Source organism: Catharus ustulatus, chromosome 3, assembly GCF_009819885.2.
Source record: "Catharus ustulatus isolate bCatUst1 chromosome 3, bCatUst1.pri.v2, whole genome shotgun sequence".
In the NCBI taxonomy this organism is placed as follows: domain Eukaryota; kingdom Metazoa; phylum Chordata; class Aves; order Passeriformes; family Turdidae; genus Catharus; species Catharus ustulatus.
The window spans coordinates 8,347,102-8,364,122 of record NC_046223.1 but is presented as its reverse complement, the minus strand read 5'-3'; the positions used below and the strand labels follow the sequence as shown (position 1 = coordinate 8,364,122).

Here is a 17,021-nt window from a genome sequence, read left to right as displayed (position 1 = left end):
TTCCCTTGCCCGCAGCGCTGGGGGCCGGGGCCGGGCCGGCAGCGGGGACCGCCGTGCTGCGAGTGCTGCACAAGGACCGCACCTGGACCTGGCTGCGCGTGTGGGCGCGGCGGGACGGCGGCTGCATCACCTGCACCTGCCGCTGCCTCAGGTGAGCGGGATCGGGGGTGGGGCTGCATCACCTGCACTGCCGCTCAGCCAGGCCGCCCCTGACCCCGTGTCCCACGCAGGGAGGAGGAGGCGGCCCACCTGCGCTCCCGGCAGCCCCGCGCCGCCGCCCCGCCCGCGGGCCGGGCCCTGGGCCGGCTGGCCGAGCAGCTCCGCGCCCTGGCCGACAGCCTCTCGCCGCCCGCCGCGCCCCAACGCTGGCCGCGCCCCGAGGGAGCCGAGCACGATGCCTCCGCCTGCCTCGGGAACTCTCTGCTGCAGCCTCCCCAGTTCCTCCGGTTTCCTTTTGAACAGAAGATAGGATGCAGCATTCCAGGCGTGCTGTCGCAGGTGTCGAGTCTGCAGCGATGCTGACACCCCTTGCCTGCTGACTGTACCTTCCCTAACGCAGGGCACTGCGTGTAACCACATCGGGTTACACACAGCCTGCTGGTCACTTCTCACATCTCCAGCTGGTCCAGCTGGAGGCCATGGCAAACCCAAAAAGTTTTATACACTTAGTGCTCGTACTAGGAACTTCGTCTAGGCTGCGGTAAATCCAGCATCAGACTCGGTCTAGCAGTGCAGAGGGATCCAGATCTTGCACTTAAAACACGTACTAGTTGGATATCTCCAGGGCGTTTGTGTACGTGACCCATTCCTCAGAACGGAACGATTTTTGTTTAAAAAAAAAAAAAAAAAAAGACAATAAACGCCTCTCCCGCACGTGACCGCCTGCGCGTGCCCTGCACTTCCGGTTCCGGCGGTGCCGCGCGGGCCGCATCGGGGGCGCGGGGCCGGGCGCGGGGCGATGGGGCCGCGCCGGGACCGGGGGCGGGGGCGAGCCGCCGCCGCCACCATGATGAGCAAGGAAGAGGCGGCCGCGGAGCAGCCGGTCCGGTGGCTGGAGCCGGCAGAAGATTCCGGCTCCAGCGACGACAGTGACGACGGCGGGAGCGTGGCGGGGGCTGGCGGGAGAGGTGAGGGGGTCCGGTGGGAGCGACTCCGGGAAAGGCGGCCGCGGCGGCGGCCTCAGCTCCCCTTTGGCTCCCTTTGGGTGGGAAACGAGTTGCCAGATGGCTCGGTGCTCTCATATTCCAGTTCCTGCTCGGCATCACCCGTAGGGTTTGCGCTGGAGCTGGGTGAGAGGTGCCTGAAACAAGCACGGGCAGGGGCCTCTCCTTCCCAGCGCGTGGACTCACAGAACCATGAAATGCTTTGGGTTGGAAGGGACCTTAAAGATCACCCAGTTCCTCCCGTGGGCGGGGACACGCCTCGCACTAGGCCAGGCTGCTGTGGAAGATGTCCCACACTTCGGGGACAATCCTCTATGCCAGATCAGATGTACCCGAGCTTGAGAGGCCCTCGCACCAGGGTGGAAGGAGCAGGCGGTGTAGCTGAGGGTGGAGGGGTGAGGGTTCCCATCCACAGCAGTCATTACAGTTTGCTTTCCTCCTCTCAGAATGATCCCAGTGAGAATGAAAACCTTACGAAAAATACAGCAAAAACCCTTGATGAGAATCGTGAGGGAGGGGACATTGGTGCCAACTGCAGGGTACAACGCAGTGTGCCACAGGTGTGAGGAGCTGCCTTGTGGAAGGGGCTTCAGGGTGTGACTGTGGGGGAGGCACATCTCTGGAGGTGAGCTTTTGGCAGCAGGATTCAGAGGCTGGCAAGGTGCCTCACCATCTGCTGTAGGCATTTTGTTTTCCTCTGGTGAGGAAATGGTGAGCAAAGCTCAGAGAGAGGAGCAGCGACAGGCACTCTTTCCTTCCCACAGCTGGATGAGAATGGGAACAGCAGTTTTGCTTTTGCCATCTGTCAGGGCACTTGTTTCTGGAGCAGAAGGAGTTATATTAGAGTCCAGCACTGGTTTTTGTCTCAGCAGGGAACGACTGGGCAGATATCAGGTATTTCTTTAGGCCATCTGTTTTTGCATCCTGGACACTGATGTGCTCTGCAGGTCGTGTAGCTCCCTGCAGGTTCAGCTGAGGAAGGCATAAGGTGTCCATGTGTCAGAGGAGTCTGGGGGAGGAGAGAAAACACGAGGAGGCTGTGCTTGAGAGCAGGAAATGCCCCTGTTATAACAAGTAACAGTAGCTTATCGAGAGGGGCAAAAAGGAAGAAACAATTCACAAAATAATGGATGAAGGGAAAAAATGGCAGGAGGGAAGCTTAAATGGATTACAGAGACAGCAGAGAACAGGTAAGTTATATTCTAAGGGAGGGGAAAGGAATGAAAAAAACAAGGAAACTAAGTCTTCAAGAAAAAATGTAAGGAACAAGGAAAATTTTTAAGTAGAACCTTTGCACACGCACAAAGTTGCCAAATCTGCTGCCCAGCAGTGAATGCCTGCTGGGACCCTTCACTTCTGCCCCAGAACAGGCTTATTTTTCTATAGTAATGTTTTTGTCACTGTGAGTGGTTAATTCAGTCTCCTACAAATAGGCAGTAGGATGTATTTCGTGGACTGACACTACCATGTGGAAATAATTTTCCCCATTAGGTTTCAGGTAGTCAAGTTTGGTCTCCTGCACCAGTATTGAAATACTTTCTCAGTGGAAACTCTGCATGCCTTTGCTTTGTCTGATTTATACCAAATCTTCTTTTGGTACTTTTGCTAAATGGTGCATCTTTTTATGTGGTGTCTTTATCTCATTTTCATTGACATCTTGTAAGCATTTGCTATTTAAATAGTATTGTTTTGGAATTGCAGCCAAATGGAATATTGGAGTGCAAGTGATGGTGCCTTGTCTTCAAGTGCTGAGAGTATCTTCCACGTCATTAGTCCTTTCTTTTAATGCTTTCTTTGTCCTTTTGGCTGTCCTTGTCCAGAGTTCAGATAAGGGGGGGTGTTAAGGGGAAGCCGTGCAGTGAAATCATGCTGTATTCACATTTCCTTTGTCCCTTGTGCAGCAGACTGGATAGTCACTATTCCCATGTCCCACCTCAGAGCACTAATGAGCATCATCAGAGCACAGTTCCTGAGCATTCAGAACAAGCAGAATGAAAACATTTATTGAGGCAGCTCTTGGCTGTGCCCATTATGTTTTCTGGATGATGAGTGTAGTTTCTGAAAGTCTTGGTCATTGCCAGGATGAGAGTGCTTGGGATGAGTCCATGCTCTGAGCCAATGTGACTGACCTCATGTTGCTTCCTGAATTTGGCAAAATTCAGGCAAACCTTGCTCATGGGGCAGTGTTTTGTGTTTGTGTGGGAAGGGTTTGGGAGTGGGTGGGCTACAAGAGCAGCCTGGGGGGCACCTGGCATCCAGCCAAGGTATCACGGGCTGTGATTGTCCCTGCTGGGCCACAGCTGGGGAGTTTTGTGTTGCAGAGGCTCAGGAAGACCATGTGCCTGTCACTGCTCAGAGGTGCTAAGCAGGCAAACACCACCTAAGTTAATTTGCCTAGGCTTTCCCTTCCAGAAGGGACACAGTGCAAATTCCTTCTTGCCCTTACACAGGAGTGGAATGAGCATATCCAACTGCTGACTGAAGAAATGCTTTCAGGTTCTCAACACCTAGAGGTATAAATCTAGAATAAAGAATAGTATGATAATAGAGATGATAATGGTTTTGCATTCTGGTTATAAGAAGCATTAAAGGTTACTGACATTAAGGGAAATTAAAGAAACACTAAAGTGGGAAAGTCAGGACTGAGAGGCAACCCCTCAGAATTCACAGTGCCCAGTACAGAGTTCGTGCTGCTCTTTGTACCAGGTAAAAACTTTGTACTGGTTTTGTGTGTGCTGTGAAGTGGAGAGAGAAGTAAAGACACTCTGGGGACAGGTGAAGGCTGCTCTGCATTGTGGTAAAGACTGAAATGATCAATGGGAGAGGAATCAAAGGCTGAGAGATGCAGTGGTTTCTTCCTGCCGTGCAGTTGTACAGGGATGGCACCACTATGCTTGTGTCACTGTCTCAAACTCTGAGATGTCCCCCTTGGTGGAGTTTGGGGGTGAGAAGTGCCTTGAGAAGCTGTTGAGTTCAGGTGTGCCCTGTGTTCTCTTCCAGATCCATCTGACATGTCTTTTGAGGAACTCCTGCGGGTGCAGAGTGATACAAGGACGAGAGTGAGCAAGAAGGTACCTGGTGGGAAGAAAGCTGCAAAGCCTACCAAAGCTACACTGAAGCAGCAAGGCAAAAAGGGGTAAAGAGGCTCTTTTGTGATCAGAAAAATGTGTATGTGTGCTCTGCATTCCAGAAATTACACTGGGAGCTCCTCACAGCAGTGTTGGTGCCTTGGAACTGGCATAGATCTCCTTTAATGTACAATAATGGTTTCATTTGGGAATGGTCTGGTGCTCTTAATATCCTGTCCTCTTCAAATCCCCAGCAGCCACCTGTCACTTGACAGTTAAATTGGCACTCAATGCCTTTATACCCTCTGTATTAAGGCACTTGTAACCGTTGGCATGGTGTGCCTCAAGCCCTATGACAGTGTCCACTGTGACCTGAAATAGTTGCCCTGCTGGTTCCTAAACCCCTTCCAGCTTATCAGTATCTTCTGCCTGGCTCTCAGTGGCTGCAGTTACAGTCACAGACAATTGTTCTGAAATTCCATTCATCCTTCTGCTGCTGTCTCATCTGTGGCTTGTCCATGTTAATTTTCCCTTTTTCCCTCTCTACAGTACTCACCACTACAGACTTCTTCCTGTATTCAACACAACAAAAGCTATCATACCTTTTTACAGTTCTCCACAGGCCCCCACTGGTAACAACAATACCCTTACCCTTTATTTGCAGTATTTGGCTAGTTTTCAGTCCTCAGAATGGCACCCCAGTGATTTGAATGAGTTTCTTCTATTATACTGGCACTCCCTAACTTATGTCTGAATCTCTGCTCGATGCACAAGCAGAGAATACAAAATACATTTCTCCTGCCTTAAAGAGTTGGTTAGGATAATGTTTCTGCTTTACTTTTTACCCAAGACTCCACTCTGGAGGATTTTGTGTAGTGCAACATCTTCTCACAGTGTCTCTATTTCTGCCACATAGTTTGCATAATTCTGCTTTTGTTTAATTCCTCTAATCCTTTGTGTATTGCTGTAAATCCCAAATGATTTTCCTCTCATGTTTTTGTTATGGAAGTGAGCTTCTTAAAGAAAGGGTTTCAGGAAAATCCCCTGGCACTGGTTTCAGTTCAGCAGTGCCTCCAGAGCATTGTGCAGGGCTGTAGCCTCAGCAGATGTGAGAATACACTGAACGCTGCCCTAAGAGGGATTTGGAAAACCTGTGCCTGTGGGGTTCTGTTCCCTCCCCAGTGTCCCTTGTGGCTTGTTGTGGGTGCTCTCAGCAGGTGGCTCCCACGTTTCTTGTTTCAGATCACTTTCCTGATGTACTGACAAATCACAGGATGCAGCACCCAAGTAATAGGGGGAGAGTAACACCCTGTTCTCCCACCTTATCCTGGCTCCTTCATGTGCCTGAAACATCAAGCTGTGAAGGCCTGTGTTGCAAGGAGAACTTGTTCCCTTAACTGGTTGTTACTGTGATCCTCACGGTCGTGATTCATTGTGGAGTCTCTGTCAGGACATGTGCCATATGCTGTGCAGCCCATTTTCCTGAGGGCTGACTTTTTCCTTACTGATATAAACTGGGCTTCCTCACTGAAGTGAGGAATTCCACAGTGCAGTTGGCCTCTCTGGGACTACCAGAAATTCCCAGTTTTGACATTCACAAGTGCTGAGGGAGCTGGCAGATGTTATTGCTCAGCTACTCTCTATCACCTGTGAAAGGGCATGGAGAGCAGGAGAGGTGCCTAAGGTCTGGAGCAAAGCCAGTATCAATTCAAAAAGGGCAGGAAGGGAGGACTTGGGAAACTATACACCAGTCCTGGAAAGGTGATAGAGCACTTCATTCTGGAGGCATCTCTAAGCATGTGAAAGGAAAGAAGGGTCTTGGGAGTGGTCCATATGGATTCACCCAGGGAAAATCATGCCTGACTAATCTGGTAGCCTTCTGTGATGGCATGACTGGCTGGGTGGATGAGGGCAGAGCAGTGGATGCTGTGTACCCTGACTTCAGCAAGGCTTTTGACACTGACTCCCTTGACATCCTCTTAGGCAAGCTCAGGAGGTGTTGATTAGATGAATGGACAGTGAGGTGGATTGAGAAGTGTCTGAATGGCAGAGCTCAGAGGGTCATCACCAGTGGCACAGTTGGAGGCCTGCCACTGGTGGTGTCCCTGGGGGTCAGGACTGGGTCCAGTATTGTTCAATTGGTTCATCAGTGACCTGGGTGAAGGGGTAGGGTGTCCCTCAGCCAGTCTGCTGATAGCATAAAGTTGGGAGGAGTAGCTGGTACACAGACAGCTGTGCTGCCATTCCATGAGACCTGGGCAGGGAAGAACCTCCTGGAATTCAGCAAGGGCAAATGCAGGGTCCTGCACCTGGGGAGGAACAACCCCAGGCTGGGGGAACCTGCTGGGCAGCAGCTCTGCAGAGAAGGACCTGGGGGTGCTGAGGACAACAAGCTGTCCCTGGGCCAGCAGTGCCCTGGGGGACAAGGCCAGTGGGATCCTGGGCTGCATTAGGAGCTGCATTGCCAGCAGGTCAGGGAGGTGATCCTGCCCCTCTGCTCAGCCCTGGTGAGGCCAGGCTGGAGTGCTGTGTCCAGTTCTGGGATCCTCAGGACAAAAGAGACAAGGAGCTCCTGGAGAGGGTGGGTCCAGTAGAGGGAAGGAAAAAAAAAATTAGGGGGCTGGAGCATCTCTCCGATGGCAACATGTTGAGGGAGCTGGGACTCTCTTTAGCCTGGAGAAGCGACAACTGAGAGGGGACCTTATCACTGCAAATATGTTAAGGGAAGGTGTCAAGAGGATGGGGCCAGGCTCTTTTCAGTGGCAGGACAAGGGGTAATACTGAAACAGAGAGTCTCGCCTGAATATGAGGAAAAACTTCTTTACTGTGAGGGTGACTGAGCACTGAAACAGGCTGCTCAGTGAGGTTGTGGAGTCTCCTTCCCTGGAGATATTTAAAACCCACCTGGATGCAATCCTTTCCAATCTGCTCTAGGTAACTCTGCTTTAGGAAAGGTTCTTTCCACCTCTACCTCAGCCATTTTGTGACTCCATGGGAGGAATAATAAGTCCAGCACATTTATTGATGCAGGTGGTGGGTTTTCACTTGATACAGTGGAGCTGTTCCAGGTTCTGTACAGGGTTGTTTTAACCACACATTGATTTATTTGGTTGTTGTAGCCTTCTGTGGCTTTTGATTGAGTCACCTCTTTGCTTTCTATTGGTATCGTGGTGAGGATTGAGCTGGGACAGTCTGTTGTGCAGTAATGTTCTTCTGAGGGTCCAAATCACCTCCCAGCATATTAGCTTTGTGTCATTCTGACATCTGCTCCTCTGAAATACATTTTTCTTGTTTTCAGGCCATTGGAGATGTCTGCCAAGAAGCCTGTACCTTTCCTGCGACAAGTTGTCCCCGTTAGGAAGAAGGTGGGTGCTGCCCCTCCCCAGTTCAGGACTTCCCTCAGTGCTGCTGACATGGCACATGTTTGGCCATGGGGCTACTGCAGATGGCACAGGCTACTCCTGGAGGACAGGGCTGGACCACTGGAGAGTGCAGACAGTGACAGTGTTTCCCTGGGGAGAACAACAGGGGGATTGGAGCAGCTGCAGGTTAACTTGAGAGTTCGTGACCCAGATGTTTCTAGAAGGTCCAATGGCTGCCACCAATGACAGTTCCACTGCAAACCATGGTCATTGTTCAGTACTAATCCCAGAAATTCAGATGTCCATCTACACTTTCCAGTCTGAATGTAACTTTTGATTATCATTGCTAGATCATTGGAATATGGTAATTTCCACAGTTAGAGACCTCTTTTTGTCCCTCCCTTTTTGCGTGACCTGGCCCGGTTAATCTGTGAAAATCTGCATAGGTTTGAGTTCCCAATTCCATCACCTTGACAACACATATTCAGCCAGCTCTTGGTCTGGGAGTGGCAGGTGTTTCACAGCAGCACTCCAGCTGCTATTCCTGGATATTCCTGGGTGGCAGACTTGCATATGGAAATTGTGTTGCACAGTAAGCTCAATGCAAGCATGATTTTGGGGATGCCACCTTCACCATCGTACTCAATCTTTGCCAGCTGCAGATATTTCAGTCGTGGGAGCATAACATTGCTGGGGAAAAGAATTGGCTGATCCATGAAGGGAGAGTAAGCAGGCTGTCAGCAGGGTAACACTGGCTACAGCTCTTGCCTTTGCCTTCCCTGCTGACAGGTCCAGAGAGACCCTCGATTTGATGACCTTTCTGGAGAGTATAAGCCTGAAATATTTATGAAGACATACAGCTTCCTGGACAGCATCAAGAAGCAGGAGAAGGAGGTGATGCTCTGTGCCTGTCCTTGCCTGGAAGAACCTTGCTTGGCAGGGGCTACTTCTTCAAAGGCTTTTCACAGTGAAGGTGACAGGCAGGCAGTCATGCAGCTTTCTGCTCTCTTCTTCAGATGGTTCAGAAACAGCTGAAGAAATGCCGGAACATGGAACAGAAGGAGAAACTTCAGCGGCTCCTGAACCGTATGGTGAGTTCAGTGCAGCATCTCCTCTCTGTGAGGCACTGGAAGAGAGGCCCTGTGACCTGAGGTCTGCCTTCACGCTGACACAGGCCATCCTTTCTGTACAGACACAGCAGGAACAGGCACAGAAAAAACAGCAGAAGTTGAGAGAGAGGGAGCTGTCTTTGAAAAGACAACAGAGGGAATTGGCCAAGCAGGGAAAGAAACCCTTCTTCCTAAAGAAATGTAAGTACTCGGTGTGAGCATGCTGCAGGAAGATCTGGGGGGGGGTACTGCTGGCAGGAGTTCCAAGCACTGGAAGCAGGGCATCCATACTATTCCACAGAGCTGTGGGGGGATTCTTCTAGGGCTGGTACTCAAGGGACAAGCTAAGCCTGGACTAGGGAGGGGGAGGTCAGGAGGGACTGCTCTGTAGAGATGTTTTGGGCTTCAGTTTAAAACTTGACTTTCCTCTACAGCTGAGAAGCGGAAATTGGAACTAGCTGAGAAGTATGCAGAGCTGAAGAGGAGTGGAAAGCTGGAGAGCTTCCTGAACAAGAAGAGGAAGAGGAATGCCATCAAAGACAAGCGCCATCTGCCCTCACAGAAGAACTTGTGACTGTTGGACAGCCATGCTGTTGTCTGGCTCTGGCTCATTCTGCTTTAGCCAGGCCTGGAGGATGGTTGTCCCTCTTCCCAGGATCTGCCTTTCACTGTGAAGTGATGCTGTAAGGCAGCAGAGCAGGGGCTGAACTGAAGGAAATAGTGGGTTTTTGGAACTGAAGTATCTTCTTTGCCTGGGTGGTGACAAGTGTGTCGTGCAGATGACAGCTGTCTTTGCCCTGGCACCTGCTCATTTCTACTCTAGCAAGGAAAGTGTGAGTCCTGCCCTGCACTGCTGAATCTACTCCAGGTTTTTTCAGACTTCCACTGAGGTGGAAAAGGACATGGGACAATGCCTGCTCAGAGCAGCAACCCTGACTTCAGATCAGGTTGCCCAGGCCTGCTTTGGTGTGATCTGGTAATGTCCAAGGACAGATCCCCTCACCTTTCTTGGCCTCTGCTCTACTGCTTCAGGTTCTCAAGATGGAACTTTTTGTTCCCTCATCCAGGAAACCTGCCTGGTGTTAGTCCATAACCATTGTCTTGTTCTCAGTGAAGTGCCTGGCTCTGTCTTTTCAGCAGCTTTGTCACAGGTCTGAGGGGTAGGTGGGAAAGGGGGTACTGTAAGGTCTCCCCAAAGTCTTTTCTTCCTAAGGGTGAATGAATCCTGTTTCCTGAGCCTTTCCCAGCACTGCTCCAGCCTCTGACAGCTTTCACACACTCAACTGGAGTCAGCCCAGACAACCAAGAGCTTTTGGTGGCCCAGCATGGACCCAGTATCTGGATGTAGTCTCACTAGAGATGGGTAAAGGTGAGAGGATCACTCCATGTGGGCTGCTCCTGGTGATGCAGATCTAGGTGTGGCTGGCCTTCCTCATTCACGGGGCATGCTGTGACTGCTCAGGTATTGGTGCTTGGGATCTCTCCTTCAGAGCAGCTTGGTTTCTCAGGGTCATCTCCACAGAGTTATGAGTGCTTCTAGGAAGCTGATCCTGTATGAAATAAAGCACCTGTTTTTCTTTATTTCCACTGTCAGTGCTGTTAAAAGTGTTTGACTTTAGGAGAGTCTGCTTCTCTCCTATATCCCACCAGCCCTCTTGCTTCTCCTTGTTCCATTTGCCCCTGTCTGCCATGGCTGTGCTGAGAAGGGGGTGGCTCAGATGAGCCCAGTGTGACAGGTCAGAGTGTGCTGGGAAAGTGCCTGGGCACTGCTGTGCTGAGTGGGAGGCCACAGGTGTTTGGGGCCTGGGGACAGGCCTTGCTGGGAGCAAAACATGGAGCAAGGAGCAGGTCAGCCAGCCTGAGGGTGTTGCTGAACCACTTGTCTGTCTCCACTGTAGTTGCTGTGGGTGATGCAAGTTCTGCTCTGGTGAGAGGACTTAGTGGAGCTGGGGGAAGGCAGCAGATATGGGATGTGCCAGCTTGGCAAGAGTCCTGCTGCCAGGGCCTCGCTGAGGGGTCACACGGCACTCCTCAGCATTCCTGAGTCCCTGTGTCCCTGTCTCCTGCTGCTTGTAGGTCTGGTGTAGCAGCTGCAAAGCTGGTGCATCCCAAAAGTGGTCCTGCTTTCCTCTCCTGCCCCTCTGGAGCTAAAGGTCTTCCTCTTCCTGTCTGCAAGGAGGACATCCTTTCTGGGATGTCACCTGCTTCTGCTCAGCACCGTGGTGGTGAGCAGTGAGCCTATGGCCCGTGAGCCTGTGGCCCGTGTGCCTGCCAGTTCCTGGGCCCAGCACCCTCAGCAGGGGAGGCCCTGGGGCACTGCCCAGCTCAGACAGGGCTGAGGTGCCACTGGGTGCTGTGCAGGAGCCAGCATGGCAGCACCAGCTCCAAGGAAAGCAGATGCTTCCAACACCTCCAGGAGCTTCCTACTGCTGGGAAGCTGCTCTTTCCAGTAGCCTCCCAGGCTCAAGCATGTGGGTGATTTTCCTTGTTTCTAAGGCGACTTGGGCAGACCTGCACTGGTGTCCCTGCAGGTGGAGTGTGGGGATTTGCTGTGGGTGTCCCTGGGCATGACTGGTCCCAGCTGATGTCACTGCATTGATGGCACAGGCAGTGGCTGACAGCACTGCCACACGTCACCCTGTCAGTGACGCACTCAGAGCCCACCAGATGCTCACAGGACCTGTGGGCCAGGAGGAATGGCTCCAGACCCAGTGGCCTGGGATGCGTTCCCCAGCCCTAGGTGGTCACTGAGTGAGCCTCTCCATGCACTCTGCAGCTGAACAGACACCTAGTCACACAAGGCTCCCACAGGAGTGGGGGGGTTCTGCCTGCTGGCAGGAACACAGACATGAAAAGGCTGCAGGGCTCAGGTCTTTTATTGCAAACAGGGAGATACAAAAAAAGGACAGTCACCCCTTTTTGGGTCCCCCCAGGCCTGCAGCTGGCTGAGAGGGGTGACAGCAGGGGGAGGCCCAGGCCTTGCTCCCGCTGCATGGGGACCTCGACTCACACAGTGGGGAGCAGGCTGCTGCCAAGGACCACACTGGAGGCAGGGCCAGCCACAACAGAACAGCAGGTGACCCGCTGTGTCCCTGTGTGGCACCCTGGCTGGCCAGAGAGCAGTGCTGCATGGGGAGCCTGGCCCAGGGTAGGGCTGCCTGGCCTCACCCAGACACAGCAACAGGCGGCCCTGGCCTCCTCCCCTGCTCCGCTGTTTTACCAGGTTGGGGTGCTGAGGTTCCAAACTGTTCTGCAGCCTTAGAGAGGCTGCTGTGAGGCCCTCGCCATGCGCCCCTCGGGGCCCTGAGCGCATTCACCCAGGGAAGGAGGGAGCAGGGTCATTGCCCTCTGTCCAGGCGGGGAGCTCCGCAGCCTACCCCGGGTTTGTAGGTACGGCCAGGCACGGGCGTGTCCAGGCTGTGGTTCCTGCTGCCTCGTCACGTGTTGTCCTGGGCCAGCTCCTCGGGGCAGGCGGGCTGGTCCCGGGCCTTGCGCAGCCCCGTGGGCAGCTGGGCCGGCGTGCTGTGCTGCGGGTCCGGCCCCGGGGGCGTGTGGTGCCGGTGCCGCTGGTACTGCACAAACATACAGACCTTCATCCCGATGGCCAGCATGTTCTTGCCCATGAAGATGCTGGAGACCCGGGCATCCCTGAAGAAGACCATGTTGCTGCCTCGGATGAAGATGGTGGTGATGTTGATGGTGAGCATGCTCAGCATGGGGTACAGCATCATCCGGTGCGGCACGATCCCGATCCCCTGCATGCTGATCTCGCACAGGGACACGCACGGCAGGACCAGGAGCAAGATGTAGCAGTAGAAAAACATGATGCCCTCGGCCCAGAGTGGCAGCCCTTTCTTCTGAGGCTCCCACAGGTTGGCCTGGATGTCCAGCACATCCAGCATGTCCACAATGACCCAGAACAGGCGGTTGCGGAGATCTTCCTTCTTCTTGAATGTTCTGACATACTCCATGTGCTCTGTGGCCACCAACAACACGTAGAGAGCTGGGATGCAGATGGAGAGCAGCAAGGTCAATGCTTTGCGGGCTATGAGATCCAAGCTTTTCCGGTCAGCTTTATAATTCTGGTATACAAAGTAGACTTTGATCTCCAGAACGAAGACATACAGGAACCAGAGGATCATGGCATATCCTCGCTTAGCTGTCTTTACCTCTGCCCCAACCCAGATAGCCACATAGCGGAGGACCAGCAGGAAGCATATGTCACCCACTGCCACCATGACACAGATGCCCAGCTTCCTGGAGCCCTGGCTCTGCTCCACCAGGTAGGCATCCATGAGGACGAGGCTGGTCATGATGAGCACAGTGGAGAGGCACACATGGGGCTTGCTGACAGGTGGTGAGGGAACCATCCTGCACAGAGGAACAGGCAGGGTCATCAGGGAGTTGCTGAGATTTCCTAACCCCACCCTCAGGCCCCCTTCTGCCACCCTCTCCTCAACAGCTCTGGATGGCTGAAAGAAGGGAGGGAGCCATTCATAGATTCCTCCCATCCTATGTGCCTGACTTGTTCCAAACCTGCACATTTCTAGACAAAGAGTTCCTGAGACCAACCAGGCCATCCTGGTGGCATGTGTTGGCTGATACCCAGCTCCTAAGAAGCACATGTTGGGGCAAGCTGGATATTTGGGACACTTCAAGCACTTGGGATCCCACTGCCTCTTCTGGTAGCTCATCACACTGACTAGCCTCTGCCACCACGAAGGGTACATGCTTTATTTTCCATGGGATTTCCCAGACAGTGGTACTGCTTATCTTCCCCCCACAAGGCACATTAAGACTGGGCTTATGTGTTTAACCCAAGCAGGCCCTTAAATGCTATAGTCCAGGACCACTCTTTTTAGTCCCTTTATTTTTATGCACAGCACAAGATGAAGCCTGGCTGTCTTGTGGGCTGGGAGGGAAAAAATTGGCCCAATATTCAGTTTCCTTCAGGTTCACACCCCCTGAGAGCTATGTCTGGAGCTATTTGCCAATGCCTACCCTGCCCCAACACCATAAACTGAAAGCAAGAAAAAGTAGCACAAGCCCACACCTCCAGAACACAAGGAACAGGCCCTAATTTGTCTGGGATGCTCAGCTTTCCTGGGCTAGGGCAGAGCAAAGCACTGTCCCCAAAAGCACCCTGCCTGCCTTGTACAGCACAGGGCTGTCAGACTCCCTCCCCCTGACCAAGCACAGCTGCAGGCAGCTGCCTTCAGAGGCAAGGAGGGAGGACAGAGCCAGGGCCTCAGCAGGCAGAACTTGGCAGCTGCTCTGGAGGGGAGCCAGCCCCCCGGATGAAATGGAGGATGGAGCTGGGCTGATGACTGTGTGGCACAGAGCTGCACGAGGGCTGCCCACGCAGAGCTCGCCTCTGCCACGCCTGGGCTGTGCAGGGGCCCTGGGACACCATCCTGCTCATCCGGGGGACAGCGTGCAGGTGGCACTTCACCATGGAGCAAATGCCTGGGAGCAGGATGGAGGCTGCACAGTTAATGGTCACGCCTGCACATGGAGGCTCCTGGTGCTGAAATCGATGGCACAGGGCCCTGGGCACAAGCTACCTGAACTCCTGCTTTTTGGCTGAGGGAGCAGGCGTCCTGCGCAGTCGTGCATCCCTGGGCCCAGCAGCATCCCGGCACGTTGTGGGAGGCAGCGAAGCCTGAACCTGTCAGACACAGGTGCCTCTCAGCGGGAGGGACCAGAGGCCGGCGGGCCCGGGCAGCCCGTGGATGTGGCACATCTGGAGCGAGCCGCACGGCCGGGGGCTCACACGGCCGGGGGCTCGCACGGCCGGGGGCTCGCACGGCCGGCACCCCACGGCCTGGCCGAGCCTCCGCGGGGGCTGCGGGTACCCCAGGCCCCGGCTCAGCACGGCTCCGCCCCGGGGCCCGAGCGGGGCCGCCCCGCCGGGCTTCGTCTCCCCCCGGCCCCGCCTGTCCGAGCCCCCAGCCCACAGCAGCCGGACCTGCCGGGCGCCCGCCCTGCCGCCCCCCCCGGGTCCCGCTTACCTCGGGCGGCTCCCCGGGGCGCAGGGCGGCGGCGGCGGCGGCCCCGGGCCCGGCGCGGCATCGCCCGTCTCGGCCCGGCGGCGGCTCTGCGGCGGCGGCGGCGCTCGGCCCCTCCCGGCCGGCGGCGGGCGGGGACTGCGGCGGCCCCCGCCTCACCCGCGGGCCCGGCGCCGCCCGCCGCTCCTCGGGGCCCGCTGCCCCGGTCCGGCTGTGCCCGTCCGCCTCCTGCCCCGGGCAGAGCCGGAGCCCGCAGGCCGCAGCCCAGCAGAGGCCCTAGCGAACCGGGGAAGCCGGGGCTGGCAAGGCTGGCTGCCCCCCAGGAGGGGCTGGGGCCGCCACCTCGCCTCGCTGGCTGGAGAACCCCTGAGCTGAGCGCTGTGCCGGGCTGCGGGGTCATGGAGAGCCTCAGCCTCGCCGGGCTCTGGTACAGATGGGCTTGGCACCTCCAGGGCTTCACACTTTCTTCCAAGTGATTTAGGTCTTAGCTACACAGGGAAGGTTTTTCAGTTTATTTCCTCTCTCAAGTGCTCGGTGTAGATATACGTATTTTGGAAGACGGGGAAGCTCTATGATCTCTGGAGATGGGCTATGAGCAAAACCAGGCATAGACCTGAGAGCAAGGACAAGTGCAAGTGACACAGTGCCAGGGGAAGTGCAGCCCTGCTTGCATCCAGCTGCTGCCAGAATGGCTGTAGGTCCCTGTTGGATCTAATGCCCTGGGGCATCTCAGCTGGCACCAGGAACACATAAATCTAACCTGTGGTGTCCTTGGCAAATGGAGACACTGGAGCAGCATCCAGGCTTAGCTCACCAATCCCACAGTGGGTGTGGACTAGTTGATGCAGGAGGTGCTGTGAGAAGGGAGCAGAGCTCTGGGTTAGACAGGTGCTTCAAGGTAAGGAGTTTGGCTGTGGGAGCATTCTCCTAACCCAGGAATAAACAGCATTTCCCAGAAAGGCTGAAAGAGCAGGCAAACAAAGCAGCCAAAGCAACCTGCCCCCAAAAATGAAAGGGCTTCTTGCAACTCGAGTGGAGAGCAGTGTGAGGCACAAGAGGGCAAGCCAACACTGCAAAAATCTACTTCTTTCCTCCAGACCACAGAAGCACTGGCTCTTGCTATCCGAGCAATCTATTGCAGGATGCAAGGAGGAGCAAAGGGCCTCTGTCCGTGGAGGCACCCAGGGAGGGGACACCACAGATCTATCCACACGACAAAGGTGGGAAAGGGGTGCTGGAGGGAACTGCCAAGCAATGAGGCTAAAGACAAGATGATTCATCTGTGAGCTGGAATCATAAAACCCTGAATCTCCGCTAGAGACTAGGACGGGAGGTGACAACATTCGCGTGGGAAGCAGTAAAGAGCTGCTTTAACAAGGCACATAAAAATAAGGAGCCAGAGCAAGAGCAGATACTTCTGTGCTTCTCTAAAACGAGACTGGAACCAGGGTGCCAGAGCTGGTATATGGATGCCTCTGAGCCATGGATAAAATGGGAGGGAACCAGAGAGGGTACACCAGGGTTCCCAGGCACATGGCTGCTCTCTGGCTGCTGCTGGCTCCAGACCTGGGTGGAAAAGCATCTTCAGCTTAGCCCTGTTCTGCCCATGAAACGTGCAGCCCATCACTGGCACTGAAAAGTCCCTTCAGGCAGTGACAGCAATGTACTCAAAGGCTGTTGGGAGAGAGATGGAGAAATCCATCAGTTATGTTAACAACCTCGAAGGGAAACTGTGGGAAGCAGAGGAAGTTTGTCAGCAAGGTTAGCAAGCAGTGGCTGTAATGAAGAAAGGCTGGCAGTGGCCTGGGGACTGTGCTGAGAACTTCAAGTGCTCAAAAAGAGCTTCGTGATCCCCACAGCCTGGCCACAGAGTGTGAGAGGTGGCTGGAAACAATGGACATCCCTCAGGAAAGCAGGAACAGTTTCTGAGTGAAGGGTGTTTTAACATCATGAAAATGCCTAATGTGAGCAAGGCGTTGGAAGGTGACATCAGAATGGAGAAGCAAGAAATTAGGTATGACAAGTAGGAACACAAGGAACTAATATAATATATATGAAGAAGAGTCAATTCAAGGAACCATTTGTCAAAAATACAGAATGGAAAGAATAGAGCTAAGCAGTGGGGACAATGTCCTTTGGGGTGCAACCAGGGCCTCTAAGAAAATGGTGTCATATCAAAAAACCTTAATTTCAAACACAGGCACATGCAGCATCATGCCCCTTGATGGGACAGAGTGTGGGTGTTGTTACTTCTGCTGGAAGCAACTCAGAGCAAGAATGAAAGGACCATCATGGAAAACTTGGATACTTT

General features: G+C 54.0%; 2 protein-coding genes across 3 annotated transcripts in view; one reads left to right on the top strand and one right to left on the bottom strand.

Moving 5' to 3' along the window:
- Positions 1 to 10,283, top strand: part of LOC116994585 — a 33,463-nt gene extending 23,180 nt beyond the window's left edge. Inside the window, exons 18-26 of the mRNA XM_033056405.2 lie at positions 16 to 151; positions 231 to 498; positions 962 to 1,127; positions 4,164 to 4,299; positions 7,530 to 7,596; positions 8,383 to 8,487; positions 8,610 to 8,684; positions 8,786 to 8,903; positions 9,137 to 10,283. Coding sequence (XP_032912296.2) covers positions 16 to 151; positions 231 to 498; positions 962 to 1,127; positions 4,164 to 4,299; positions 7,530 to 7,596; positions 8,383 to 8,487; positions 8,610 to 8,684; positions 8,786 to 8,903; positions 9,137 to 9,276 — 1,211 coding nt within the window. The 3' untranslated portion in view covers positions 9,277 to 10,283. The remainder of the gene's footprint in view (positions 1 to 15; positions 152 to 230; positions 499 to 961; positions 1,128 to 4,163; positions 4,300 to 7,529; positions 7,597 to 8,382; positions 8,488 to 8,609; positions 8,685 to 8,785; positions 8,904 to 9,136) is intronic.
- A 1,277-nt stretch (positions 10,284 to 11,560) lies between these two features.
- Positions 11,561 to 14,789, bottom strand: LOC116993959 (transmembrane protein 121-like). 2 transcript variants are annotated; one of them, XM_033055250.1, is made up of 2 exons: positions 14,714 to 14,789; positions 11,561 to 13,073 (listed from the first exon to the last, which is right to left on the bottom strand). In XM_033055250.1, the coding sequence occupies exon 2, from the start codon at positions 13,070 to 13,072 to the stop codon at positions 12,140 to 12,142; it is 933 nt and encodes a 310-aa protein (XP_032911141.1). In that variant the 5' UTR covers position 13,073; positions 14,714 to 14,789; the 3' UTR covers positions 11,561 to 12,139. The 2 variants fall into 2 exon arrangements, with proteins under 2 accessions (XP_032911141.1, XP_032911142.1); XM_033055251.1 differs by lacking the exon at positions 14,714 to 14,789 and adding an exon at positions 14,264 to 14,370.
- Positions 14,790 to 17,021: the final 2,232 nt, after the last annotated feature.

Excerpts from the sequence above, each read along its gene's own strand:
- LOC116993959 (XM_033055250.1), bottom strand. The coding sequence starts at position 13,072 with ATGGTTCCCTCACCACCTGTCAGCAAGCCCCATGTGTGCCTCTCCACT.